Below are 25,807 nucleotides of genomic sequence, written 5' to 3' on the forward strand. Positions count from 1 at the left end.
TGCCCAGGGTAGCAACAGACGAGGTGTCCTCCTGCGTTTGTGACACTCTGTCCTTCTGTTCCCTTTCTGTGTTGTTGTTGGCGATGGAATCCACTAGAAACTTACCAAATGTTCTCTTGAGCTTTTTAGGGACTTCCTGGAAGGCCCATCCCACCCTGGAGTGGGATGACCATGATTTGTGGGGAGCTGGGCACAGTGGGAAGGAGGGTACTGTAACCGAATCTTGTCTCCTCTTCCTTCTTCCATGGCACCGCGGAACCACCAGGCCAAGGCTTCCTCTGTGACAGTCTCTCCCCCAGCATTGACCTCCCCTTTCCCACTGAAGAAATGGAGTGCAGAAGTGGCCTGTCACCTACTTGTAAAGGAAGGAATGTTGTAAGAGATGTCACAGCCACACCTCTGAAATAGGCCTTTTTTCAACGTTCTCTGTCTCCGTTCAGTTTCTGTTGCTATGACAAAATTCCTGGGATGTTATAACGAAAGCTGTTTTGGCTCACAGCTCTGGAGACTGGTACCAGCCAGCAAGGGTTTCCTATGGCCGCAACTCTTAGCAGAAAAGGGAAAGACAAGCAGGTGGTATGGGAGAGAGAACATGGGAGGCATTTTCTCTTCGTACTAGCTTACTCCTGAAAGAACAAACCCATACCTTCCCCCTGTCCTGAGGGGTCACCCCCTTTCCAAACGCTGCCACAAGGGTAAACTCCATGAGCTTCAGGTGAACGAGTCATGTTCAAGCCACAGCACACTCCCTGTTTTCTTCCCTGACATTGTCCGCTCAGCTCCTACCCTTGCCCTCGGAGCAGCCTGCATCCAGGACACATGAGCCCAGGGAGATACCTGTAACTGGTGGCCATGCTGACCACATCTTCTCTGTTGCCAGGGCTACACATGGGTACCTACGCTCCAGGATTTATTATTTATTTCTTGTGTGTGTGTGTGTGTGTGTGTGTGTGTGTGTGTGTGTGTGTGTGTGCAGATGTGCAAACAATGAGTGTAAGCATATGTGTGGAGGCCAGAGGTGAGGTGCCAAGGGCCTTCCTCAGTCACTGATCTCTCTCCATCTTATTGTTTGAGATTGAGTCGCTCGCTGAACTTGGGTCTCTCCAGGTTCAGTGCTGGGATTACAGACACTGCTACCACCTCACCCAGCTTTTGCATGGGTGCAGGGCATTGAAGTCAGGTCCTCATGCCTGTGGGGCAAGCCTTTTACTAACCGAGCCGAGGGAGAGAGGGCCGACTAAGGCACAGCTCCAAGGTGCTTGCCATGAGCAAGTGCATGAAGAGTTCAAAGGAGCCAGAGGGAGGAAGTCTTTGTCTCATGAGTTACAGACCCTTCAAAGGTCTCCTGGAGCCACCATGCTATATGGTCGCTTGATGTTCTTTGGCTCTAGGGAATGGCTGCATGTGATGTAGAACCAGCTCCTTCACGTGCACGTCTGTCGGGAGTCCTCTTTGAGGGGGTTGCATTTTTCCTTGTGCCCCTAGAACCATCAAGAGCCAATGAGAGACACACATTCCTAAAGCCAGAAGGCTTCAAGAAAGTGCAAGGTTTGGTATAAGAGGTTTTGTTTAAAAAGGTTAAATAAACAGCATGGGATAATCCTTATGGGTAAAAATATGGCCTCCCCCCCTAAAAGGAAGTCTAAAATACCAGACATCTTTATTCCCCCATCTCTACTCTCCCAGCTCCATCCAGAGGTCTGGCTCTCAAGAGATAAATAGAAGTAATGCAGGCAGCTGGGTGGCGGTGGTGCACACCTTTAATTCGAGCACTTGGAAGGCAGAGGCCGACAGGATCTCTGTGAGTTGAAACCAGCCTGGTCTACAGAGAGTTCCAAGACAGTCAGGGCTACATGGGGAAAACCCTGTCTCAAAAACAAAGCAAACAGACAAAGAAAGAAGTAATACAGGTAACTAGTACCTTTCAAGGAGCCCTCCATATCTATTTGTAATTTCTTCCATTATTTCTATGTTTTATCCCCACCTCCCCACCCCCAGACCCTTGGAGTTTACACTGTTCTTGGACCCTTTGCCATGTCTTCTGGTTTTCCCACCCTGATCCTTCTTTGCTTTCATATAGGACTTTATTCTCACTGGACATCTGTATTTCCAAACCCAGGCATCCTCAGACTCACTTCCTTCAGGAAACTGGCTTCTGCTTATCATTTGTTTTCTGTAATACTTCCTTTCCTTTCTCCTTCCTTTCTCATCCCTTCTTCTCAGCCCTTCCTTGGCATCAATGTTCCTTTTCTTCCCCCCTTTCCTTCCTTTGAAATAAAGCTTATTTCCTATAATTTTTCATCATCATATTTCTCTTGCGTCCCCTTGGATTCAGAGGTAGCATCTAAATTCACACTGTGTCTCTGTTTTGTGGAGAAGCAGAGGTCTAGCATAAGTACTAAACTGGATTTGTGTGGCACTGGTTCAGGCCTGAGTCTGGGTGGGATTCTTAATACTGTTTGCATTTGAGAACACACAGTAGCGCATTTATGCTCCTATGGAATGGAATGTACACCATAAATCTGGAACAACCCTATCCTGGACAGTCATGATCCTGTTACTGTGGCCCAAAAATGCCAAAAGAAAACATAAACACGTCTTGAAAGGCTGTCTGAACCAAGCCCAACCAACAGAGGCCGAGTGTCAGGGGGAGCCAGGTCCACCCCTCCTCCAAGGCTGGGTGAAGCATGTCATTCACCACCTGCCATATTTGGGGTGGGCTTACCTCTTCGGAATGTGGATCCTTCCTTACTTTATCACTATTTTTAAGTGGATTTAGGTAGAGGATGAGAAAGAGGTCTTTTCTTTACAGTATTCCTATTAATATCTTTCCCAATAAGGGAGTGTCTACGTAAGTCTAAATTTGGGCTGAGACTATAGCTCAGCGGGAGAGTGCTTGTCTGGTGGGTGTGGGGCCCTAAGTTCAACCCAGCACCACAAAAAAAGTCTAAATAGCTTCATAAAGAAAGAAAAAATAGTGCAGTGCTTATTTTGTCTACACAACACAAAGCCATCCGCTTATCTGTTCTGTGAGTTGTCTGATTTAGGGTAGACACCAACTGTCTGTCTACTTTCTAACCTCCTAACTCCTACCGTGTACCTCTTCCCAAAGGAAAGAGCAAAAGACGATGCCACGTGGAACCCTTATGCTCTGACAATCGGGTTCCTTTTCCTCCCGCATGGGACAGACAGAAATTCTTTGTTCCAGTTCCATCTAGAGATTGTGACATCTCCTCATCTATCTGATGTCGGCATAAAAGTTTTTCACATTACGAAACTGTGTATAAGCCGGGCAGTGGTGGCACACACCTTTAGTCCAGCACTCGGGAGGCAGAGGCAGGCAGATCTCTGTGAGTTCAAGGCCAGCCAGGGCTACACAGAGAAACCCTGTCTCAAAAATCAAAGTGTGTGTGTATATATATTAGGAAACACATAACTACAATTTGCTCAATTGGTATAATGTTACTTGCATATTATGTTTTCAGGACTGAACATTTGGTTGGATAACCAATTGATGTACTCTTCTCTGGGGAAGACTATTTCTCCCACTCTCAGGATTCCTTACTGTTCTGTAGGGTTTTTTTGTGTGTGTGGAGCTGAGGCCTCCTGGGCTCTACCCCATCCACCCACTTACCCTTCCCCTGAATTCTTGTTAGCATGTTTATCATTGTCCTTGTTCAGCTCATGTTGAGGTAGCCATGTTGGTGAGACTTTGTGGGCATACCTTCTGACATTCCCAGGACACACAGTCTCACCGCTAACTCCCTGTTCCTCTGGCTCTTACAATCTTTCGGGGGGGGGGTGCGCCTTCTGCAATGACCCCTGAGCCTTAGGTGGGGGAGTTGTATTGTAGATGAATCCGTTGGGACTGGCTCCACAACTCTGCATTTTGATTGGTTGTGGTTTTCTGTAGTGGGTCTCTGTCAAAGAGAAGTTTCCTTGATGAGGGGGGAGGACCACACTTATCTGTGGGTATAAGGACAAATATTTAGAATGTAGTTAGGAATTATGCTAGTTTAGTAAAGTGGTGGCTGTAGGCTCTCTTCCAAGATCCATGATTTCATTAGCTCGGGGTAGTTAGCTAAGTTTCCAGTACCAGGCATGATTTCCCTCTTTTTAAGAAGGTCTTAAGTCCACTTAGAGAGCCGCTGGTTACTGCCCAGGTATTCTTGCCATCCTGTACCCTTAGGGTTATCATGCACACTGGCCATTGTGTTCCTAGGCATCCTAGCTGTGTGTAGGGCTCTTGGTTGCTCTCTTTTTGTGGAAGCTTGCACTGTACCTTCTGTTTCCACGAAAGCTAGCCCTCAGGAATGCGGCTTTAAGGTCAGTCTCCATCATAAGAAAAGGCAGGAGGCTGTACGTCAGGATGTTCTCTGGAACTATTGCCACTGAGGCCCCCTGTTCCCTGTTGACCCCGGGTATTCGTGTGTTATCTTCTCCGTGTCAACTTCATATTGCTTCTCTGTCTTGTCCCAGCTCCATTTGCTGGGGTTTTGTTTGTCTGTGTGTTTGTTGTTTGTTATCAGCAATGGTCCTTCCCACCTTCCGGTGTTAGGGATAGAACCCAGGACCTCATGGATGCTAGGCAAACTCTCTACCACTTGACCACATTCCCAGCCCTCTTGCTGTATTCATTGTGTTGTCTGGAAACAGCTGCTCTATTTGTGTGAATCTAATTAGTGAGGTCAGGTGACACTTCCTTTGGAGCAATGTGTTAACTATGAACCGATAGACACCCAGTAAGAAGGATGCAGAACTTCTGGTCACTCAGATGTTGGCTCTTCGATTCTTTCCAGACCCATCACTAGGCTCCAGACAATGAGAGTCTATATCTGGCTGTGGAGTGTCAATGATTTCCATTTATTCTGGCTTTGTCGATTTGTGCTTTCAATGGATTTACTTTAATTAGTTCCCATCCCTGATAATTCTGCTTTTAACTACAGGGAAACAGAGACCTCGATGCAGAGTTCTTATATGTAGCTGCTGCCCTTTGGTCACAATGAATTAGAGTTAGAGGAAAAATCAAGAATAGCCCATTTTTTTTTTTTTTTTTTTTTTTTGCATTGAGACCAATTATTTGAGTGACTAACTTTATAGTTACCTATGCGTTACTTGTTTCATAAAATAGTCTACTTTGCAGGGACTAGTGAGATTGCTCAGGCATAAAGGCTCTTCTCACCTTCCATCCTCAGAACCCATGTGTTAGAAGGACAGAACCGGTATGCACACATGAAAAAAAAAATAGAAGTGTAAAATAAATTCTATTTTTTTTAAATCTAAACAACTCAGTCCACATGAGCTGACCAAAATTTCCCCCTTTGTGCTGAAAATTGTGCTCAGTACAGCTGTGTTCTCACAGACCTTCCACGCTGCTTGGTGAAGCAAATTCAGTAGATAAAAGGGAGAAAATGAAAATTATACCAAAAAAAAAAAAAAGTGCTAGACTGATCCTAGGACCTTGGCAGTTTGGGGCTAAGGGGGGACGGACGGGCAGGGAAGGTGAGCGAGGCTGGAAGCCCAGAGGTGGGGAAGACATGGAGAGTGATGGGGGGGGGGGCGCAACTAGGAAACTCTGGCGCTTTCCCCGCCCCTCACAACTGAGTCCAGCCAGAGCAGCCTCCAGACTCTGGCTAGAGTTGCCAACAGTCCCTGGCCAGCGCTGCTCCATCTAGGCTAAGGGCGCCCACTTCCCCGGAGATGCCTGGACCTGGGCCAGAAAGAGACCAACTAGACAGTGTCTCCAATCCCGCGGCGTGCACCGTTTTGTCCCGCTCCCTTGGTTCTCTGCGGTTCCTTCAGTCCCTTCCCTGGGCTGCCCCCGGCCCCCACCTCCACACAGGTCTCCCTCTGTGCAGGAATACACCAGCCCCTGTCCTGGCCATCCGTTCAGTTCAGTGTCTGCCGAGGCTGCAGAGGAGGCCCTTTCATAGCTACTTGAATGGGGGATGGGTGAGGGAGGATGTCGTTGCGAGCCTCCAGGTGGGAGTTCAGGGTCAGGTACTCTGCAGAGGGGCTAGAAGGCAGGTCTGGACAACTGTCCCCCCAGATTTAGGATTCCGGACAACTTCCATCGGCTCATACTTGGGTCCCCCATTCACCACCACCACCCCTAAACTTCTCATCCCCACCTTCCTTGATTCTGTTGCTTCGTCCTCCCTGTCTTTTCTGTCCTGGGTCTAGAGCTCCAGGCTTATGCCTCTGCAAACAACCCCCTCCCCTCTAACCCCAGCAGAACTTCGAGGGGAGGGGCCGGAGGCCCCCCTTCCCGCCTGTGGTTGGAGGGGGCTGTGCGGCGGTCCCAAGTGGGGGCGACGGGAGTCCGTCTCGGTGCCCCGCCCGATCAGGCCACTGGGCACATGGGGGGCGGGAAGCTGGGCTCACGAGAGGGGAGTCTGGCCTTGGCAGGTGTGGGCTCTGGTCCGGCCTGGGCGGGCTCCGGGGGCGGGGTCTCAGGTTACAGCCCCGCAGGGGGCTGGGGGGCGGCCCGCGGTTTGGGCCGCTTTGCCAGCCTTTGGAGCCACCGGGCGCATATAACGGGAGCCTCTGCCGGGAGAAGACGCAGAGCGCTGCAGGGCTGCCGGGTCTCCTGACTCTTCCTCCTGCCCCTAGGGCCTCCTGCATGAGGGCGCGGTAGAGACCCGGACCCGCTCCGTGCTCTGCCGCCTCGCTGCGCTTCGCCCGGGCCAGGCTCTGCCAGGCCCCACGGTGAGCCATGATCCGCCTCGGGGCTGCCCAATCGCTGGTGCTGCTGACGCTGCTCGTCGCCGCGGTCCTTCGGTGTCAGGGCCTGGATGACGGTAAGTCGCCCACATCCCTTGCCCGCTTTCCTGACTTGCGTCCCTTCTCCTCCCCCTGCCCAGCCCCGATCCGGGTTTAGGGCGCCGAGACCTAGGCGCACAGTGCACAGGAGTCCACTGAGCCGAATTCTGCGAGTGAGGAACTCTGTCGCAGCATCCTCGATGAGAGTTGTGAGTGGAGACATTTGCAGGTCCCTGCGTGAAGCAAGGATATGAACTTGCAGAGCGTTGGAGGCGACAGGTTTAAATGCAGATGTAAACGCGCCCCTTTCCATCAGCTTTGATCAGGAGGTTCGAGCTCAGCAAAATAGGCGAGAGATCGAGAGACGCCTACGGGTTGACTTCTCAGCCGAGCCCAGGGGTTAGAGGCTGCGGGGCTCAAAGGGGCGCTAGACAAAGGACTAACTCTGACATTGATGGGTTGAAATCTGAGGCTACAAAGAAAAAGAGGTTCTCTGCGACTTCGGCGCCGCTCGCGAGCTCCCTCCCCCTCCAGGCTGGCCCAGAGTAAGGTGCAGTCAGCCGGCCTTTCTCTGAAACTCCGCTCTCCCCTTGCCTCCTTTGGGCTGCGGGAACTTAACGTCTGAAAAGCATTGACACTCCAACCAGACCTGCTTTCCAAATGCCCCCCCGCCCCCGCGCGCCCCAGAGCACACCCTCCCTCCTGAGGGTCTACCATGAGTTACTTTACTCGGTGTGTAGCAGCGGATGGAGGGGAAGGCCAAAGAACTGTTCGTGGCTGTAGTTGCAAACTGTACAGCCCTGCTCCAAGGGCGGTTCCCCGCACCTTTCCACCTCCTCCCTGGGTAAGATCCACTGTCTGGGATTATATTCAGGACAAACGAAGCCTGGAAAGTGTATTAGGTAGAGAGAATTTTCTTCCACGTGTTTGGGCACGTTTCCGACGGCTGGGATTCCAGTCTTCTCTTTTTATGTTACAGACTGTAAATCAATCGCAGGTGAAACTCTTTGGGTAGCGGGTGGGGATCAAAGACCCTCTCTCTGCCTCTGAGACTGTGCGCTTTCCCCTGCCACCAGGCTGTCTCCAGAGATGCTTTGGGAGGCGGCGGGCCCTGGCGGACTTTCTTCTTCTTACCCCTCGACGGGCGCAGCGGGGGCAGGGTTGGAGTGGAGAGCATTGCAATGTGGAGCCCAGGATAGCACTTACCGGCCCCGCCGCCCAGGGTGGCGAGCTAAGCCGGGGTCGTGCGCTCAAGCTCCGGGGGAATGTCCAGTGTTTGTATGTGGTCTGAGCTCGGCCTGACTATTTTTGTCCTAAATTTGAAAGCACACGTCCACGAAGTTGTGGTCTTGACCGGTGTTTTCTATAGCGAGCAATGGAGTGAGCTGTGTCTGAACTATTTCCCTAATTCTCCATCGGATAGTAGAGGCCCTGGCTTAAGTGGTGAAGAGCTCTGTCCGCCGCATCCTTCTTGGCAGAGAGTGAACTCCACAGTTTTTTTTTTTTTTTTTTTTTTTTTTTTTTTTTTTTTTGGGGGGGGGGGGGGGGGTCTAAAACTTCCAGTCTCCTCCTCCTAGGAGGAATACGATTCTGCCTCTGACCTGTTGATTTTGCATCCCGGGTCGTCGTCCCATCTACGCAAACACCTCCACACTCCAGCCTTGGGTCCATAGGACCCAAAGACCTGATGTACGGAAAGGCGTAGCCTGGATGAACGTCAGCAATGTCAGAAACCTAGAGTCCACTACGCTCCTCCTCTCCATCTTTCCACGAGTTTGGGAAACTTCTTGGCCCCGGGGACTTTGACCCACATCTGCATATCTCAGCCCTAGCTTCCAAAAGTGCTGCTGGCTGTGGCGGGGGGGGGGGGGGAGACCTCAGTCCTCCTTTGTGAAGCGTGTTTGCGTTGGGGGATTGGCAGCGATGGCTTCCAGATGGGCTGAAACCCTGCCCATATTTATTTAAACTGGTTCCTCGCGGAGACCTGTGAATCGGGCTCTGTATGCGCTCGAGAAAAGCCCCATTCATGAGAGGCGAGGCCTGGTGGGTCGCGCCCCCCTCCCCCGCCCGGACTCCCCGATCCCCTTCTCCCACAATGCCCCCCTGTGCCCGCCTGCCGCCACCTCCCGGGCTCTGGCCCCGCGCGCAGCGGCGACTAAGCAAAACAGTTCCCCGAAAGAGGTAGCTTTTTAATTGGCCGGCCACAAAGAATCACTTATGCCGCGCGGCGGTAACGAGGGGAACCCGATCGGGCGGCCAGGATGCTATCTGTAGCCCCTTTCGTGCCACAGTTAAGGGTGGTGCTGGCTTCCTCCGACCGCACCTAGGGGATCTGGTTACGGTGTTGGCTCCTTTCTGGGGGCAGTCATTTAATCCCACTTTTTACTCCCCGGGTGTCTGTCTGCCGGAGGGCAGTGTCCCCAGCCCCAGCCACAAAGAGTCGGCCAGTGGCTCTCACACCCAGGGGCCCGCCCCGCCCCTGGCCCTCGCCGCCCCCGGGGCTCCCTTCCTGGGGAACCCGATCAGCTTTCACGATGCACCCTCCCCGGCTTTCCTCGGGCTCCTCCAGGCTGTCGTGGGCGATAGAGTGCTTTTTCTCAGTCAGGACTGGACACCATTAGCCGACGCTGCCCTCTCATCACCTCCAGCTAATTTTAGCTCCGCCGGGGAAGGGGGTATCCCAGCAGCTTCGACATATTTCCTGGGGCCCCCTCACCTTCCTCTTGATTGTCTTGCCTGAAGGCTAGATAGATTCCTTCCAGTGGAAAAGAAAAGGGAGACTTTGATTTTTGGATTCTCGCTCTCCTTCAAGAGCAGAAGGCAGGCCCGTTTGTTTCTCTCCACGCCCCTTGGGTTTGCGGCTCTCCCGGCTATTATTCGCCCTCCGCTTTGGCCATTGCTTTTGAGATTTTAATGAGAAAAACAGCGAGCGCTGGGCGCTGCCTAGCACGTGGTGCGGGCTCTTGGGTCCCTGGCGCTCTGAGAAGCTCCCTTGTCAGCACAGTTTTCATGTGCAGGGCGAATTCCAGACGGCAGGGCGCTGGCGGAGAGGGTCCAGTCCGAGCTATTCTCTGCATTCTGGGAGGATGCAGGTCTAGACTGGTCAACTTCAGTCAAGGCCAGACATTTAGAGCCTGCCGCCCCCCATAGTGGGGCTGCCAGCTTCAGACTGAGACTCCTGGCCGAAGTGCCACTCACTGCGGGAGGGACCAGCTTGCCTTTTAAGTCATTGTTTAACATATTGTTTACATCTTCTAATGTTTGTGGGTAGACTTCTCTGCATTTTCTCTGAATTTTCGCTGTCTCATTATCCCTAGAGGATGACAAAAAAAAAAAAAAGTCTTTGCTCTTCAGCTAGAGCATCTCACTCTCCTTTATTGCTGGGTCATGATTCCTACCGCACCCCCCCCCCCCTACATACCCATCTTGCACAAGACACATAAGAGATACCCTGGAATGCACAGAAAGATGAGCCATGTTTTCCAAAACGAACTTGTACGTTCAGTCTGTCTGGTGTGGTCTGACTTTCCCCCATTCCTTAGCGACTGAATGATGTCAAGTTGATGGCCACCTCTTTTCTTTCTCCCTGCCTCTGCTCCCTCCCTGCGCTGGCACTCGGCCACTCCCTCCCCCTTGGTACAGAGGAGGCTGGCAGCTGTTTGCACGATGGGCAAACGTACAAAGATAAGGATGTATGGAAGCCCACGACCTGCAGCATCTGTGTGTGTGACACTGGCAATGTCCTCTGCGACGACATAATCTGTGAAGACAAAGACTGCCTCAACCCCGAAGTCCCCTTCGGAGAGTGCTGCCCCATCTGCACAGCTGAACTCCCCCCTGCCAGTGGTCGTAATTTATTTATTTCTTACTCAACATAAATAAATTACTTGCAGCAGCTAGCTCTCCGTGGATGTCGGTCTTCTCCCGGGTCTGAGAAGCTGCGTATCCATTTGACCCCAGCAGTAGGGGCAGGAAGGCAAGGCCACTTCTCGATTGTAGGTTGAAACCTGGTGAGACTAAGTCATCAGAGAGACCCTCCCTCACCTGATACCTCAGGAGTATGTTGCTGACACTTATGGAATTACCGTTATGGTTTCACAAAAGTTTCCCTTCATGAGTCAAGCCTGCTAATTAGTAGAGCCACACAGTGGAAATCAGGCTCTGTCTAGCTACAGCACGAGTTAATTCATCTTCTGTCACCCATATCTTGTCCTCTCTATAGAAAACCTTCAAGGACATGGCCGTTAATGCGGAGAAACCTCTGTCAGGGAGCAGGGAGACAGAGCAGAGGACACTGTACTCTACTTTGGGGGTAGAATACAATGGTGATATTCCCTCTGCGTATTGACCTCCTCTTGGTGTTGACCACCATTTAAGAAGCAGAGGAGCTGAAGGGATGGCTGGGCTCTGGGAGCTGAAAGGGTGGCCATGTTCCCTTATGCAGGTGACAGTTTTTAACTCCCAGCTAAAACCAGTGCTGCCATGAATACAGGTGACCGCTTCCCAGCACTCACACAGTGTCCCATCTCCCTCCAGGGAAGGTGGGACACAAGCAGGAGCCTCACCCATGGCTCCTTGTCCTCTCCTACAGAGAGGAGAGTTGAACAGGAATCGAGAAGTTGCCTTTCCTGAATACCTCCCCAACACTGATGCCTGGTATGGTGCAGATTTCGGACACTCTCGGTGTCTGAGGGCCCCCATACCAGTGCAGTGTTGATGGCCCATAGGCCTTTGCTGCTGTGGTGGGGGAGGGGCTTATGAGTTTGGGATAGCTCTGGCTGCAATACTCTCCCTAACATCTTTGTCCTGCTCTTTTTTGTGCTTGCTTCAAGGAGACTCCACGCTAATGTAAGGCTTCCTCGGCTCATAACTCTTCTTCGGGAGGGTGTGGGTTGGGATGCTTGCCTGACTTGTGGGTCTTTTTTTGCTTTGCCTCCTGGTTGCCTCTTTCCCGCTCACAACCAACCACTCCTGTACACTATGCATGCTTTCTGACTAACAAGGTTAGAGACACTTCCATTCCTGTGAGTCCTCAGTGACAAAAGGGCTCTGTGATCCTAACAACCCCCTCCTCCCCAACAGAGGGATGGGGGGGGGGAGCCACAGAGGAACCTGCTTCCTTCCTTGGTTTGTGGTCCCTTACTTTGTTTGATCCTCCAAAGAGAGTTTGAATGACAAGAAATGGTCCCTGTCTCATCTTCTTCTCTTTTCTCCCTTGCAGGGCAACTAGGGCCAAAGGTAAGGCACACTGTGTTTAACTTCCTCCCACGTGAGGTGTGAGTGCGGACGCACCTGTGCTATGGTGCGTGTGTGTGAGGGGGGAGGGGATGACCCTGAGGGGTCGCTTCTCTCCTCCCACCATAGACCACCAGGCTGGTGCCACAAGAGCTTTTGGCCACTGGGCCATTTCGGTGGCTCCGTGTTTTGCTTCCCCATGCTCTTTTCCAGAAGCACTGAGATGCTAATCTGGCCTGGGCCTCTTCTTTAGACCTCAGAAGATGTCAGTCTAGGGGACACACCGCGAGTGTGGGGCTAGGGCGGCCCCGGGTGGGGTTTTCGTGTTGGGGCAAATTGGCTCCGCTCAGCTTACTCCTGTCGATGTTTCATGTTGCAGGGCCAGAAAGGAGAACCTGGAGACATCAAGGATGTAAGTATCAATTATCCCCTCCACAACCCACGTACCTGTTGTCCTACATAGGTCCCTCTAACCAACAGGCCTGTGGTTCTCTCTTCCACAGATCGTAGGACCCAGAGGACCCCCTGGCCCTCAGGTAAGAAAGGGAAGGGTCCCTTGCTCTATTCTTCCCTTACTGCAACTGAGCCACGGTGGCCTCTAGCCTCATGTCATGCCACCATGCCCCCCACCTTCAGGGACCTGCTGGTGAACAAGGACCCAGAGGTGACCGTGGTGAAAAGGGAGAAAAGGTAAGTATGGACAAAACTTGACTTGTGTGTTCCCTGGGTCCTCTGAAGGCCGGATCGCCCCCCGAGAGCCGCCTGGGGCAGGGCAGGGGGCTCCCAAGGAAGTGTTGCTTCACGGATGCCTTTTTCTCTTCCTGGCAAGGGTGCACTTGGACCTCGTGGCCGAGATGGAGAGCCTGGTACCCCTGGAAATCCTGGTCCCCCTGGCCCTCCAGGCCCCCCTGGCCCCCCTGGCCTTACTGGAGTAAGTGTCCTTATTTCTCCTTTCTCTGGGCTGGCTCTCCAGAACAGCGGCTTCTAAATTGCTACTTTCACTTACCTGACGGGCCCCAGGACTGCCAGCCGTGTGTACATAGCCTGTTCATAGGCTTTGCCTCGGGCCTGTAATTGAGTGGAATCACATAGGAAGCTTGAGGCTATGGGGCTAAAGGCTGGCTTTTCTCCTCACTGGGTTTCTGTAAAGAAGGCCTTCAGCTACCTGGCTTCCTGGCACCCCATCGTGCGGTTGAGTCTTGGGAGTGGGTGTAGGGGTGTGGGAAAAAAAATGACTGGGCACTTGTATTTCTCTGGAAGAGCGGTGACCACTGTCCTTGGAAGACATTTGTCCGTGGTCCTTGCCAAGTACATTCCAAGCGACTATTCATTCTCATGAAAGAGCCCCACTGAGTGGAGGTGTGTGGCGACTGTCGTGTTTGGAATCACACCAGCCAACAAATTATAGGACTGCCCGGCTTTTGTACGTGTGCCATTTGGAGGTCTGCTATGTTTTAAATTCTTCAACTGAAGTGGGTTCACAGACACCTACTACAACCAACCCTTCCTGAAATATTTCAAGACCAGACCTCAGGCCTTTGCCAGGCATCACCCATTTGGGAGAACAAAGAACGCCTTTTGAAAGTGATACTTTATTTATGTAACATTTTAGAGGGCAAAAAGGTTACAAAGCAGAGCGTGAGGGACTGGGACTATTACAAATAGCACTTGATTCCCCCAGGGAAGTGATTCCGCCACTGTCGCAAGAACACATTCCCCAAACTTGGTCAGTGGTCCCTTTGGTAGTTCTGATCAATACCCAGCCAGTCTCTACTCACTAGAGATGAGGTAGAATTCTCTCTCTTTCCACATAAAGCTCCCTGGCGAGCAGGAAGGAGGACCCAGGGCCCCTCCGCCTCCTAACACTGTTGCATTGGTTTGCAGAACTTTGCGGCTCAGATGGCTGGAGGATTCGACGAGAAAGCTGGCGGCGCCCAGATGGGGGTGATGCAGGGTCCAATGGTGAGACAGCGGTCCTTAGCTACCCCAGAGGGTCATCCTTAGGAAAGCCAGAGTCCCAGCAACCTCTGCCTTGTAGATCACGGTTGGTTGGGAGCATCGCATCTCCATCCGCTACGCAAAGCCTCTCATTTAGTTAGAGCCCGAGGAGTTTGGTTTTTAACGGTGATGGGTGCCGGTTTGAATGAAGCTCCAGGGTGAGAAGGAAGAATGAGGATGGAGAGATGCATGGAGCTGATGGATTAGGCGGCCAGTTGCTATTACTCTTGGAAGGAGAACCGAGGAGCCCAGACAGCAGCTACTGTTCTCCCGGCATCCACAAGGCTTCCAGCAGGAAATCTCACCCTGCAGCGCTGGCTTGGCCCATGCTAAATGAAATTCAGACTTTAGTAAACATGGCTGCCATCCAGGAGAGAGCAAGGCCAGCTCCTTGGTCCAAATGGTGCCTATGAAAAAAAAAAAAAATAGGGGGTTGAGTGGGGAGTGGGAAAGAAGAGGGAGCAGCCACTGGAGGCCCCTTGTCCCCCACCCCACCCCACGCCTCCGTATCTACTTGTCCTTTGTCTGGCTGCTGACTAGTAGATGGTGGAACCCTGAAGCTGATGGTACCGCAGGCCCAGTAAGTCTCCCGTTTTCTGTTCCGATGCAGGGCCCCATGGGACCTCGAGGACCCCCAGGCCCGGCCGGTGCCCCTGTAAGTGTTCATTCTTTTCCTCTTGGTGGCATGTCAGATGCTCATCAGGCTTCGACAGCAGTTTAGGGGGTCAACACGGTGTCATTGCTTTCCCTTCTAGGGCCCTCAAGGATTTCAAGGCACTCCTGGTGAACCTGGCGAGCCTGGCGTCTCTGTGAGTACCATAGGCTACCCTCTCCCAGGAACTTCTAGGGACAGTCTGCAGACCCAAGATACACTGTCCGCTTCTAGGCTCTACCGGCTCTTCCCCACGACTGGAGGGCCATAGAAAACTCAGCTGTTCCTCCCTAGCTATGGAACACTCTTCCAGAGAACCAGTATGGCAGGAACTCCACGATGACACTTCCCCTTCCGGGGGTCACTAGCCCACACTGCCACTTTCTCCCACCATGATCCCCTTGACCATTTTGCTCTGACCTTTTTGCTTTTCTCCCTCGTTGGATAACTAGCTCCCCAAACCACCATCCCGCATTTTGTCCATTGTATTTCCCTTCCAACCGTCTCTTCAATTCTCTATTTGTAGGGTCCCATGGGTCCCCGTGGTCCTCCAGGCCCTGCTGGAAAACCTGGTGATGACGTGAGTAGACCCGAGAAGGCCCCATATCCCAGGGAGAGTGTGTGCCGAGGCTTGAGGCTTCGGGGTGGAGAGGCTTCCCGGGGAACAAGGCCGGCCAGTCCTAAATTCCGGCTGTCTACCACCCACACGCCACTTGCAATGTAGCTTGCGAGGTCTCTGGGGACTGTTTTAGATCTGATGAGAAGGAGAATAATTAAAACATCATTAACTTCAGGAAAGGAAACTGAGAAATCAGAGAAAGGGAAGGAAAACACAAGGCACAAAGCTGTAGAGTAGAAAAACAAAGACAGACACGTTCCACAAACACCCCAGCATCATCTCAATTGTTAATGAGGTAGGGAAGCTCAGCCCGAGCCAAGATGTCTACAGAGGATGAAAAACAGTGGAGACAGGAACTCGCCTTCTTGAGCTCTTTTTAGGGCTGGCACCGTACAGTAAAGCCTCTCCAGGTCAGGGCATACAGGCCAGCCCACCGAGCTCTGGGGAGGGCGGCAAACTTCTGAGGAACTTGCCAAAGAATAAATCATGACCCAGGAGAGGCTTTCAGGGAGGGGGCGTCTATAGGAGGTGGTCAAGATGGGCAGGTAGGCGGATGCACAGCCATCGAGTGGGTGGTTCTGGAGCACACCAATCCTGCTTATGGGACCTGCCAAGGAAAATGAGACCCCTCTCTTTCTATTCAGGGTGAAGCTGGGAAACCTGGAAAAGCGGGGGAAAGAGGCCTTCCTGGCCCTCAGGTAAAGCTCCATCTTGCATTTCCAGTGTCTCTCCTTAGACCATACACACCCTTAGCTTGATTAGCTCCGTGTAAAATTGGGCACTAACGGGTCCTTTGTATGTCCTGCCTTCAAGCTGGCGATCATTTCTGTGTGAGCACAAGGTGATGGTCTGGGTTTGGCTGAGGGAGCTGTGGAGATGTCTGGATGCCTGCTTCTTTTGCCTGCGTGAGCTGGATCTGTAGGCTCTCCGGCAGCCAACAGCAGCCATCACCCAATTTTTTTCTTTCCCCTGAGTATCTCCGCTTTGCATTGCAGGGTGCTCGTGGATTCCCCGGAACCCCAGGCCTTCCTGGTGTCAAAGGTCACAGAGTAAGTATCATGGATTGGGTAAGGGTGTTGGAAAGCAGGGGCTACCTGGAGGAGAGGAATCATTTTGGGGTGTGCACATTATTTCCTGTGTGGGTTCCCAGATGTGTGATGGAAGCTTCCTCTTGTTTCCCAGGGTTACCCAGGCCTCGATGGTGCTAAGGGAGAAGCTGGTGCTCCAGGTGTGAAGGTAAAGAACCAGGAAACGCACAGGGATTGTGACAAAGGACAGGAGGAGGCTCTCTGTCTGGTCAAGGAGATGCTGATGAGTTTAAGGAGTTAGAGCATAGTTGGGAACACCCAAGTCTACATCTCGGTAGATGAACAGCAGGCCTTGGAGATAGGGAGGATTGTCTCTCTTGGAATTGAAACTGGCATGTCTCTACCCTCATTGAACCACCAGATCTTTCAATGACCTACCTAGGAAGCTTCTGAATGCTAGGACTCCAAACATTGACCCTGAATGTCTCTTTTCCCAGGGTGAGAGCGGTTCCCCCGGTGAGAACGGTTCCCCGGGTCCAATGGTGAGTATGAGCCGCCCGTGGGAAAGTCACCATATGCTCTTAAGATTCCCCTAACAGCCGTCAGAGGGCCACATCGCAAACTACAGCATCCCTTCAGGCGTGCGTGCAGATAGCTGGCTGTGCGGGTTGATCTGATTACGAGCAAAGCCAACATGCAATAGACAGGTTGTTCAGAATTTCACGTCCCTGTACTTCCTTGAGATAGGAACTGTCAGACACACCTAGAATATGTTTCAGTGGTTTTTTGTTTGTTTGTTTGTTTGTTTGTTTGTTTTTAAATCTGTCTTCAATGTCATCTGGTGCAAAAAATGAGCTCCACAGGCAGTAACAGGGATACACATGGGTCTGCCTGGAGGAAACCGTGCTCTGCTGTGCCCTGGGAGCAGGACCTCGGGGCGAGACAGTCCACCAGGGTTGCTCCCCTTTGCTTCCGGGCCACCGTGGGCGGGAAGGGCCCTCCTGCAGAAGTCACCCACCATCCACCATTATGCCAACGTCTGCTTGCACTGTGTTGGTTGCAGGGTCCCCGAGGCCTGCCTGGTGAGAGAGGACGGACTGGCCCTGCTGGTGCTGCTGTGAGTGACCCCCAAAGCCCGTTGCCACCCTATGTTTCAACCCTTTATAGACTCTCAAAACACCTCTGGGATAAGCTGGGCTAGGGGCTACATACCTGTGATCCTCGTGCCTGTGAAGCTGAGGCAGGAGCATCACAAGTTCAAGGCCAGGTCGGGCAATACCATGAGGCCTTTCTCACCTAGCAAAGACCACCCAACGTGGTGAGGTAGAGGGGGCATCGTCATTCCAGACGTTTCCATCCTGAGTCTTGCCACTCTCGAGCTTCAGGTGGGGCGGGGCTGCAGGGCGGAAGGAGGGGAGCCCTACAGGATTGTGGGGTGTAAGAGTAAGGTTCTCTTCCACCATCTGGATTCTTCAGGTCAGGTCCTTCAGCAGCCTCTTCCCAATCCGTGCAGTTAGAGTTCGGGAACAGGCTCAGACAGTGATGGCTATCGACGCTGCACTTCCTCTTGATGGGGATGACAGTACCCTAGGACGAGAGAAAAGAGGCTAGCCTTGGCTCACAGGAACCTCCACACTTGATGCTGCCCCGAGTGGTGTCGTGATACGACACCGGTGGCCTCCACTTGGTGGCTCCACCTTGGTTTAGGACCTGGCATGCTTTGCTTTGTCTAATCTTCCCCTCATCCTGCGAGGTAGGATCTGTTCTTCTCATCTAGAGAAGAGGGGATTGAGGCCTAGAAAGAATAAACCGATTGTGCACCGAGGACCCAGACTCTGCTGTGGGAAACCATGAGCCAGGGGACTGGCAGGCAATGTGGAGGGCAGAGGTGCCAGATGAAGGCACGTAGCTTGGATCCCCAGGCAATAGAGAGGCCTTGTAGGTGCCTGGTCAGGCGAGTGATGTGATGAAAGCCCTGTTTAAGAAAGATTACGGTTTTCTGTTGGTCTGCGCCCCAGCCAACCAAGCTCAGAGGCCCCTCCTCCTAGGTCCTTGCTGGGCAAATGAAACAAATTATGAGCAAAGCCAACATGCAATAGACAGGGCTTCCCTCTGTGCTGCTGCTTTCTAGAGCATGCATCTGGGTGACGGAAGCGCCCCTCAGTAGCAGGTCTGTGAACTGTCAACCAGAGCTGCTCAAGGACGTCGCCCCAGGGTCATTTTGTGTGAGGCGAAGGAGGCTCTCGGCCTGCTGCTTCTGCAGAGTGGGGGAGCCCTGGCCTGGGGCTTCTCATGAGCCTCACAGCTGGAGTGGCTCCCTCGTGAAGAGGTGAAGACAGCCCGCTGCCTCTCACATTAGCTTTCTTCCTTACTAGACACAGCAGGTCCTGGGTCTTGGTTCTCTTTGGTGGTTCTTGTCCACATAACGGTCATGTTGGCAGCGCAATTATGAAATTCGGCTTAGAACATTCTCTGCGTTGTGCTGAGGCCTTTTGTGGCCCTCCTCCCTCTGCCTTGGTTTCTGTCGGAGGTCTCCCAGAGACCTCCTGAGCCTCGGTGTGCCTGCAGGCCTGGCTGACTGACTGACTCCTGAGGGGCGCTACTCTGGGGTTCCCCCAGAAACAGTTTTCCAGAGCAGTTGGATCAGCCAGGAAGAGCCAGGGAGCAGAGTCTGTGTCCCCTCTGCCATTTCTTCCACCGAATCTTGCTTTCTTGACGCCTACCCCTGGCTGCCAGGCTGGAGGCTCCGAGAGGAGAGCCGGCCCACACCAGGAAGGAGACTGAGTCCCACAGTGCATCCCTCCCTCGTGCATCGGAGGAGAGACAGGGACTTGCAGGAAGGCTCCCCTTAGCCGGCTGGTTCTCAACCTGTGGCTCATGACCCCCCAACAAACCTCTCTAAAAGTATTTACATTATGATTCATAACAGCAGCAAAACTGCAGTTACGAAACAGCAATGGAAATAAGTCTATGGTGGGAGGCATCACCCCCAGATGAGGAACTGTCCTAAACGGTCGCAACATTAGGAAGGTTGAGGACCACTGCCTTAGCCTTCTGGGTCCCCTGCCAGGTCCTAGGCCTGGTTGTACCCCATGTAATGGCTCCCGGAGTTAGGGTCGAACTCTTCATAGGCACTTGAGAATCTTTGAGGTTTTCACCACAAACTAGTGGACTCTGAAAGCACAAGTCCTGTAGAGAAGGAATGGCCTTGAGTGCTTGGCAAAGCCAAGTCCCTCTGAGAAATAAGAGCTCGTTTATCTGGTGGCCTGTCCTCATCATGGAGTAGGTCCCTAGGCCAGGAAGAAGCATCCTGGGGGTATGCCTGCTGTCCTGAACAGCAGTTGTCTGGGAGGGACCAGAGGTTACCTGTGAATTCACGGAGAGGAGGCTTTGCCTTAACCTGAACCCAGCCTGCGCACACAGGCAAGTGGCCGCTTGTCTCTGCCGTTTTCCTTTGGCCCGCCCGGTTCACTGGCTTTCTGAAGGATAATTCAGCTTAAAGTCAGGAATACTTGGGACCTAACTGAGGTTTTAGAAGTGACAGGGCTATGTGGGAAGTTGCCCAAGCGTCATTACCCACGAGAGCAACGCCCACCCCCCACCCCCACCCCCACCCCCGCTAGCCTCGGTTCACCCTCTCATGCAGACATCCCACAGGGGGTCCCTGCTGCAGACACACCGCTTGCTTATGCTCAGCCTGGGGCACTCCAACACCATGTTCCCACGCTTTATGTGAAGGTGGGCTACAGCGGGCACAGCTGGATCTGTGGGCACCTCTTACATTAGCTCCTTTTTTCTTGGACACAGGGTGCCCGGGGCAACGACGGCCAGCCGGGCCCTGCTGGACCTCCGGTAAGTCCTCCTCCTCCCTAGCAGGTGACAGTAGCTGTGTAGCCCTAGGAGCAGCCCTGTAGTCCGATGGGGTGGCTGCTGTACATCAGGAAGGCGGTGGCCCGTCCCTTGAGAGTATTGGAAACACTGAATGCAGCCTACTTCCCCAGCTGCCCTCAGCAGTCTCTCCGGAGAGGAGAGGTCAAAGGTCAAAGCCATGTGGCTCCTTATGACATGTAGACTCAGAAACTTGCCAGGCCAAGCAAAGTATCCCTCTGAAGTTCCCTGGGGACAGCAGCCGGGACAGTTTCGTCTAGCCACAACGGGCTAGAGCAAAAATCAATCCAAGTGGGGGAAGGAGTTGTGAGATGGGGTGTCTCTCTGAGTCCCGGACACAGTCTGCCTAGATCCAGTGTTCACTCTTCATCCCCCTCTTCTCTCCAGGGTCCTATCGGTCCTGCAGGTGGTCCTGGCTTCCCTGGTGCTCCTGGCGCCAAGGTACGTGTGTGCGCGTGCGTGCGTGCGTGCGTGCGTGCGTGCGTGCGTGCGTGCGTGTGTGTGTGTGTGTGTGTGTGTGTGTGTGTGTGTGTGATCTGCTGGTCAAACTGAGAATCTCAGAGGCACTCTCTCTCTTCCCATAGCTCTTGCTAAGGGTCCCTTCCTACACCTCCTTCCTTTTAAGGGGTCCCTGCCTCCTAGCCTCTCTGGGTATTCCCAGAGTCTCCCACTGAGAGGGCGAGCAAGGTCTGATGATAGAGACTGGAAGTCCACCTTGTAGAGAAAGAGGGAAGCCTAGAGACTTGTGGGAAAAGACCTGGGAGGGGCTGAAAAGGGAAAGAAACCGAGGCTGGGGTGTGCAAAAGTTGAAATACCCGAGGGAGCTTGAGGGGAAGGGGAGGACAGAGGAAGGAGACAGTTCTATGCCCTCCACCCCCTTCCTTTTTCTGCATCACTGTAGAAAAAGGTTCTGGGCCCTTGTTAATGTGGTTCTTCCAAGGATTAATAGAGGCCGGTGGGAGGCCAGCCAGCTCAGGGGAAGGCCCCTGTGGCCCAGGAGGGATTCCAGTGTGAACGTCCCTGGGAATGAATAAGGAGCCTCCCGGTGACACTGGCATCAGGTTGCTTTTCCACTCCTGGGGGTTTCCATGGCAACCAGACAGTGTCTGAGGCCTCTGGGAGCCGGGTGAAGGAGACCCATTGTGAGGAGGGACAGCGGAAGGTGAGGGGGCCTGACCTTTAGAAAATAATAATTACCAAAGTGAGGCAAGAATGCTGTGTGAAGAAACCTGAGGAGGTGCTGACCTCTCTCCAGGTCAGCAGCCTTCCCCCAGGGACTCCAGTCCAGAGAGCCAGATTGCAACGAGCTGTGACTTTTAGGGAAAAAAAACAAAAGAAAATAAAAAGAGAGTTTTTATATCGGAGAGGCCTGCCAGTTAACTCAGAGGAAAGAAGAGTCAGGGAGCCTGTCCCAGCTTGCTTCTGCCCTGGCTTACTGGCACCTCAGACAAGCCGAGGCCGAAGCCTGGAGCAGCTCTGATCGCCCAGGCCGGACAGAAGTGAAGCCACTTCTGAGCCGAGATGCTGGAGGAAACAGAAGCCTGAGAGCCTGGGAATCACCCTGGGCTTCTGTTCTTCCAGCAGAGAGAAAACACAAAGGGACAGGAAAGGGACTGCCCACCTGTCCATCATCCCAGGGCCCTAAGATGGCACATCCACTAACCCAGGCTTCTCTGACAGGGGGGGATAGGACCACCAAGCTGCCTGTTGCAGGAACCCAGCAGGCATCTGTGTAGCCGTGTGGGGTCTACAGGGCAGGGGTGAGGTGCAGAGTGGGGAAGGCAGAGAGATGCAGGATGTCATCTCATCATGCTGTTTGGCCGGGTGGGAACAGAAAAGGGAGACCCTTGTGTGCGCACGCCTGCCCAATCGCAGGTGTATGAGCCCGTGCAAGAGTCTCCTTGAGTGGTTGCTGCCCCTCCCTCCCTTCACCCCTCCGTCTCTCCCCCTCTCTCTCCAGGGGGAAGCTGGCCCCACTGGTGCCCGTGGTCCTGAAGGTGCTCAAGGTCCTCGTGGCGAGCCTGGCAATCCTGGGTCCCCTGGACCCGCAGGCGCTTCTGTAAGTTCCATTCTTTGGCGTGGAAGGGTCGACATCTGTGGCCTTGGCCGCCCGGCATGCACGCGTTCCTTGAAGGGGTGCTGGGGCCCAACCACTAAACCTTCATGCTGGCAAGGCTCCTCCCACTGACCCCTAGACCTGTCTCCCTCCGCCCATAGTCCACCTGATGAGATATCAGCAGCGATGCCGCTGAATGCCCTTGTCCCCGACCCCTAGATTGTGGCCTGGCCTGGTGGGCAGGATGGTTGGGTTGGTTCCTTGTTAATTCTGTGGCAATATGATCTCCTCGCCAGGGTAACCCAGGAACTGACGGCATTCCCGGAGCTAAAGGATCTGCTGTAAGTATTGTCTGCCCCTGGGCTGCATCCTCAGGGTGGCTCAGGTCCTCCTCATCCTCTCTCCTCACATTTCTCTCTTCTGCTCATGCCCCCGCTGCCGCTGACAGGGAGCTCCTGGAATTGCTGGCGCCCCTGGCTTCCCTGGGCCCCGTGGCCCTCCTGGTCCTCAAGGTGCAACTGGTCCTCTGGGCCCCAAAGGCCAGATGGTAAGAGCCTGAAATGATCCCCACGTCCTACCCACATGCCCCTCTGTTCTGTGCCCTCCTGCCCTGGCTCATTGCAGTACGTTTCTGGGGTGGGGGGTGGAGGGTGGGGAGATAGGCAGGTTCTTGGGAGAGAACACAGTGAGAGCATTCTTCTTTCTCTCACTCAGGGTGAGCCCGGCATTGCTGGCTTCAAAGGCGAACAGGGCCCCAAGGGGGAAACCGTGAGTATCTGCCCTCAAGTCTGCCTTTACTGTGGTTCAGCCCCACAGATCGCCCTGATGCCCCACTGCCCCCTGCCCCCAGCCATTCCCCATCCCAGGCCCTCTCCTGTTGTTCCTGGAGAGGAGAGCAAACTAGGGTTGAGGAGACCCTGGTACGGCTTCCTCCCCCAGGTTGAATAGCTCGAGGTCCAAGCCATCTCCTTGTCTTGGGCTGCTTCTGCTCCTCCGTGGCTGATCCTGTTTGGACCCTCTTTGCCCACCCACCCCCCCAAAAAAAAACATATCCCCAAAGCTACTTCCTCTGAACACCAGGCCAGTGCTTTTCCCAAGGCAAGGTGAAAACCTTACTCCGTTCCTCTTGTGTTTGTCATCAGGGCCCTACTGGGCCCCAGGGAGCCCCTGGTCCTGCTGGTGAAGAAGGTAAAAGAGGCGCCCGAGGGGAGCCAGGCGGTGCCGGGCCCATCGGCCCCCCTGGAGAAAGAGTAAGTAAGCAAGCAGATCCCAGGTCTACAAGTCCGGTCCCATGGCTCTCTGATTTGGCCATGTCCCATGACTTTTCTGGATAATGTTCTCTTCTCTGCACCACCCAACACCAGGGACACAGGCATCCTTAGCCTGTCTGTGCCCCCTGTCCCAAGGGGGGCATAAAACTGAGCTTCTTCCTAGAGAGGTGGGGACAAGTTCTAGACGTTAGGTTATAGGCTCTCAGGGTCTTGCACCCAAAGATTCTGTACAGGTTGGGGGTGGCTGGGATGGTCCCCTGGAGCCTGGTGGGACTCTTTCCAGGCGTGGTGGAGAGAAACCATCCTCACCTTCTGCCTCTTGCCTACTTCTCGCTAGGGTGCCCCTGGCAACCGCGGTTTCCCGGGTCAAGATGGTCTGGCAGGTCCCAAGGTGAGTGGAGAAAGAGAGGCTTGGTCTCTCCCCGTTTCCCTGGCTACGAAGCATTCCACTGACTTTGTCTCCTCTGGTGTAGGGTGCCCCTGGAGAGCGAGGGCCCAGTGGCCTGGCTGGTCCCAAGGGAGCCAATGGTGACCCGGGTCGTCCTGGAGAACCTGGCCTTCCTGGAGCCCGGGTAAGGAGGAAGGCGACCCTCACTGCCTTCCCACCCACATCATCCAAGCTGTGCTGCTAGAATTGGGAGATTTGGGGGTCTGCCCCTGACTTATATTGATCTCCTCTCTCTCCCGAACAAAGGGTCTTACAGGTCGTCCTGGTGATGCTGGTCCTCAAGGCAAAGTTGGTCCTTCTGTAAGTCAATCACTCTGAGTGAGGTCCCTGGGAGAATAGGGGATATGATTCAGGAGACGATGGGAGGGGAGAAGGGAGTCTGGGTGAAGGCAGTCTAGGATTCTGTACATCTTGAGAATGGGGTAAGAGATAGATGGAAGGTTTTACGGCCAGACATGCATGACCTGTACTGTGAGCTCTGAAAATCACACGCATGTGTACACATACACACTCACAAGCATACACGCATGCACACACAATGCATTTGAGCATCTTCTAGGAGGAGGAGTGGTAACAAAGATTAGAGGTTCAGGGGAGACTTCTGAGGCAGGAGCACCTTCCTGTAGATAGGTCCATATGGGGGGGGTTGGCCAACCCTAGATGTATGCACACAGCTGGCACTTCTTTCCACACCTGTCACACAGTAGGCACTTAGGAGATATTGATGGGACATATGATCAGAGGGACTATGTTTGGAGAACTGCATCCTGTCTTTCAGGGAGTCCCTGGTGAAGACGGCCGCCCTGGACCTCCTGGTCCTCAGGGAGCTCGTGGGCAGCCTGGTGTCATGGGTTTCCCTGGCCCCAAAGGTGCCAACGTAAGTAACAGTCTGCTCTCCCAACTCCTTTGTCGTCTTCTGTATCCTCTGGAGAAGGGGCGGCTTTCTGAACAGAGCCCACCCAGGGCAGGTGACCAATGGGCTCTCAGTGTCATGGACAGCCCTGTCCTCCATGTCCTCCCAGGGATGCATGTGGCCTGGGGGAGACTTGTGTGCCTTAGAACCTTAGGACATCACCTCTGTGACATTATGCCGTAGAGCCTGGGCGGCCTGGATGCCTCTGAGTATCCGAGAAGGGGCTGATGTTTGATGTTACCTCCTGCTGGGCACCGGGATGGGGCTCCTTAGCCTACTCTCTGCCTCACTTCATCCTCACGCACCCAGCTCACGGTCCTCTCTCCCCTTCCTTCAGGGCGAGCCTGGCAAGGCTGGTGAGAAGGGGCTGGCTGGTGCTCCTGGTCTGAGAGTAAGTGTTCTCCTCACTGCCTAGGGCTTGGTGGTGGTGGTGGGATGCCTACCAGGAACGGGAGGTGGGACTCCCTAGGCATGGCCTTTGGGGCCTTGGCTATCAAGAGTTGATTCTTACGGCTGAGCACGTGCTAGGCTGTGCCTGCTGGGATCTCCCCAGAGGGCCTATTGGCTGCTGAGGGGTTTCAGAGGCAAGGCTCAGGGTACAGAGGAAGATGTCTGGGTGGAGAAAGGCTGAGGGAAATGGCGGGTGCAGCATGGAGGGACAGGAAGGGGTAGAGATGGAGGTTCCATCAGGGGCCTGGTTGACCTGAAAACCTCAGCCCCCCCAAAATACATCTGCTGGTCTCAGGTGTCACCATGAGGCATACATAAGTCATTACCACTCTTGTTCCTCTGCCCTGTAGGGTCTGCCTGGCAAGGACGGGGAGACAGGAGCTGCAGGACCCCCTGGCCCTGCTGTAAGTATCTACCCAACGTCTCTGGGGGGCTGTGTGGGAGCTAAAACAAAGAACCTTACATCCATCGAGTAGTGGAGGCGACA

The 25,807-nt window shown here is 53.6% G+C and overlaps 1 protein-coding gene across 2 annotated transcripts in view; it reads left to right on the forward strand.

Annotated features, from left to right (window-relative positions):
• Positions 1-6,542: 6,542 nt before the first annotated feature.
• The window catches only part of Col2a1 (collagen type II alpha 1 chain), a 29,656-nt gene continuing 10,391 nt past the window's right edge, over positions 6,543-25,807 (forward strand). The window contains exons 1-29 of one of the 2 annotated variants that reach the window (XM_028891882.2): positions 6,543-6,800; positions 10,405-10,608; positions 11,984-12,000; positions 12,377-12,409; positions 12,501-12,533; positions 12,634-12,687; positions 12,827-12,928; positions 13,882-13,959; positions 14,606-14,650; positions 14,751-14,804; positions 15,174-15,227; positions 15,911-15,964; positions 16,262-16,315; positions 16,449-16,502; positions 16,792-16,836; positions 17,358-17,411; positions 20,102-20,146; positions 20,570-20,623; positions 22,143-22,241; positions 22,535-22,579; positions 22,687-22,785; positions 22,953-23,006; positions 23,381-23,488; positions 23,847-23,900; positions 23,983-24,081; positions 24,204-24,257; positions 24,736-24,834; positions 25,208-25,261; positions 25,671-25,724. In XM_028891882.2, coding sequence (XP_028747715.1) covers positions 6,716-6,800; positions 10,405-10,608; positions 11,984-12,000; positions 12,377-12,409; positions 12,501-12,533; positions 12,634-12,687; positions 12,827-12,928; positions 13,882-13,959; positions 14,606-14,650; positions 14,751-14,804; positions 15,174-15,227; positions 15,911-15,964; positions 16,262-16,315; positions 16,449-16,502; positions 16,792-16,836; positions 17,358-17,411; positions 20,102-20,146; positions 20,570-20,623; positions 22,143-22,241; positions 22,535-22,579; positions 22,687-22,785; positions 22,953-23,006; positions 23,381-23,488; positions 23,847-23,900; positions 23,983-24,081; positions 24,204-24,257; positions 24,736-24,834; positions 25,208-25,261; positions 25,671-25,724 — 1,938 coding nt within the window. In that variant the 5' untranslated portion in view covers positions 6,543-6,715. The remainder of the gene's footprint in view (positions 6,801-10,404; positions 10,609-11,983; positions 12,001-12,376; positions 12,410-12,500; positions 12,534-12,633; positions 12,688-12,826; positions 12,929-13,881; positions 13,960-14,605; positions 14,651-14,750; positions 14,805-15,173; positions 15,228-15,910; positions 15,965-16,261; positions 16,316-16,448; positions 16,503-16,791; positions 16,837-17,357; positions 17,412-20,101; positions 20,147-20,569; positions 20,624-22,142; positions 22,242-22,534; positions 22,580-22,686; positions 22,786-22,952; positions 23,007-23,380; positions 23,489-23,846; positions 23,901-23,982; positions 24,082-24,203; positions 24,258-24,735; positions 24,835-25,207; positions 25,262-25,670; positions 25,725-25,807) is intronic. The other variant, XM_037197402.1, reaches the window with a different exon arrangement.

Source organism: Peromyscus leucopus, chromosome 20, assembly GCF_004664715.2.
Source record: "Peromyscus leucopus breed LL Stock chromosome 20, UCI_PerLeu_2.1, whole genome shotgun sequence".
Taxonomy (NCBI): Eukaryota; Metazoa; Chordata; class Mammalia; order Rodentia; family Cricetidae; genus Peromyscus; species Peromyscus leucopus.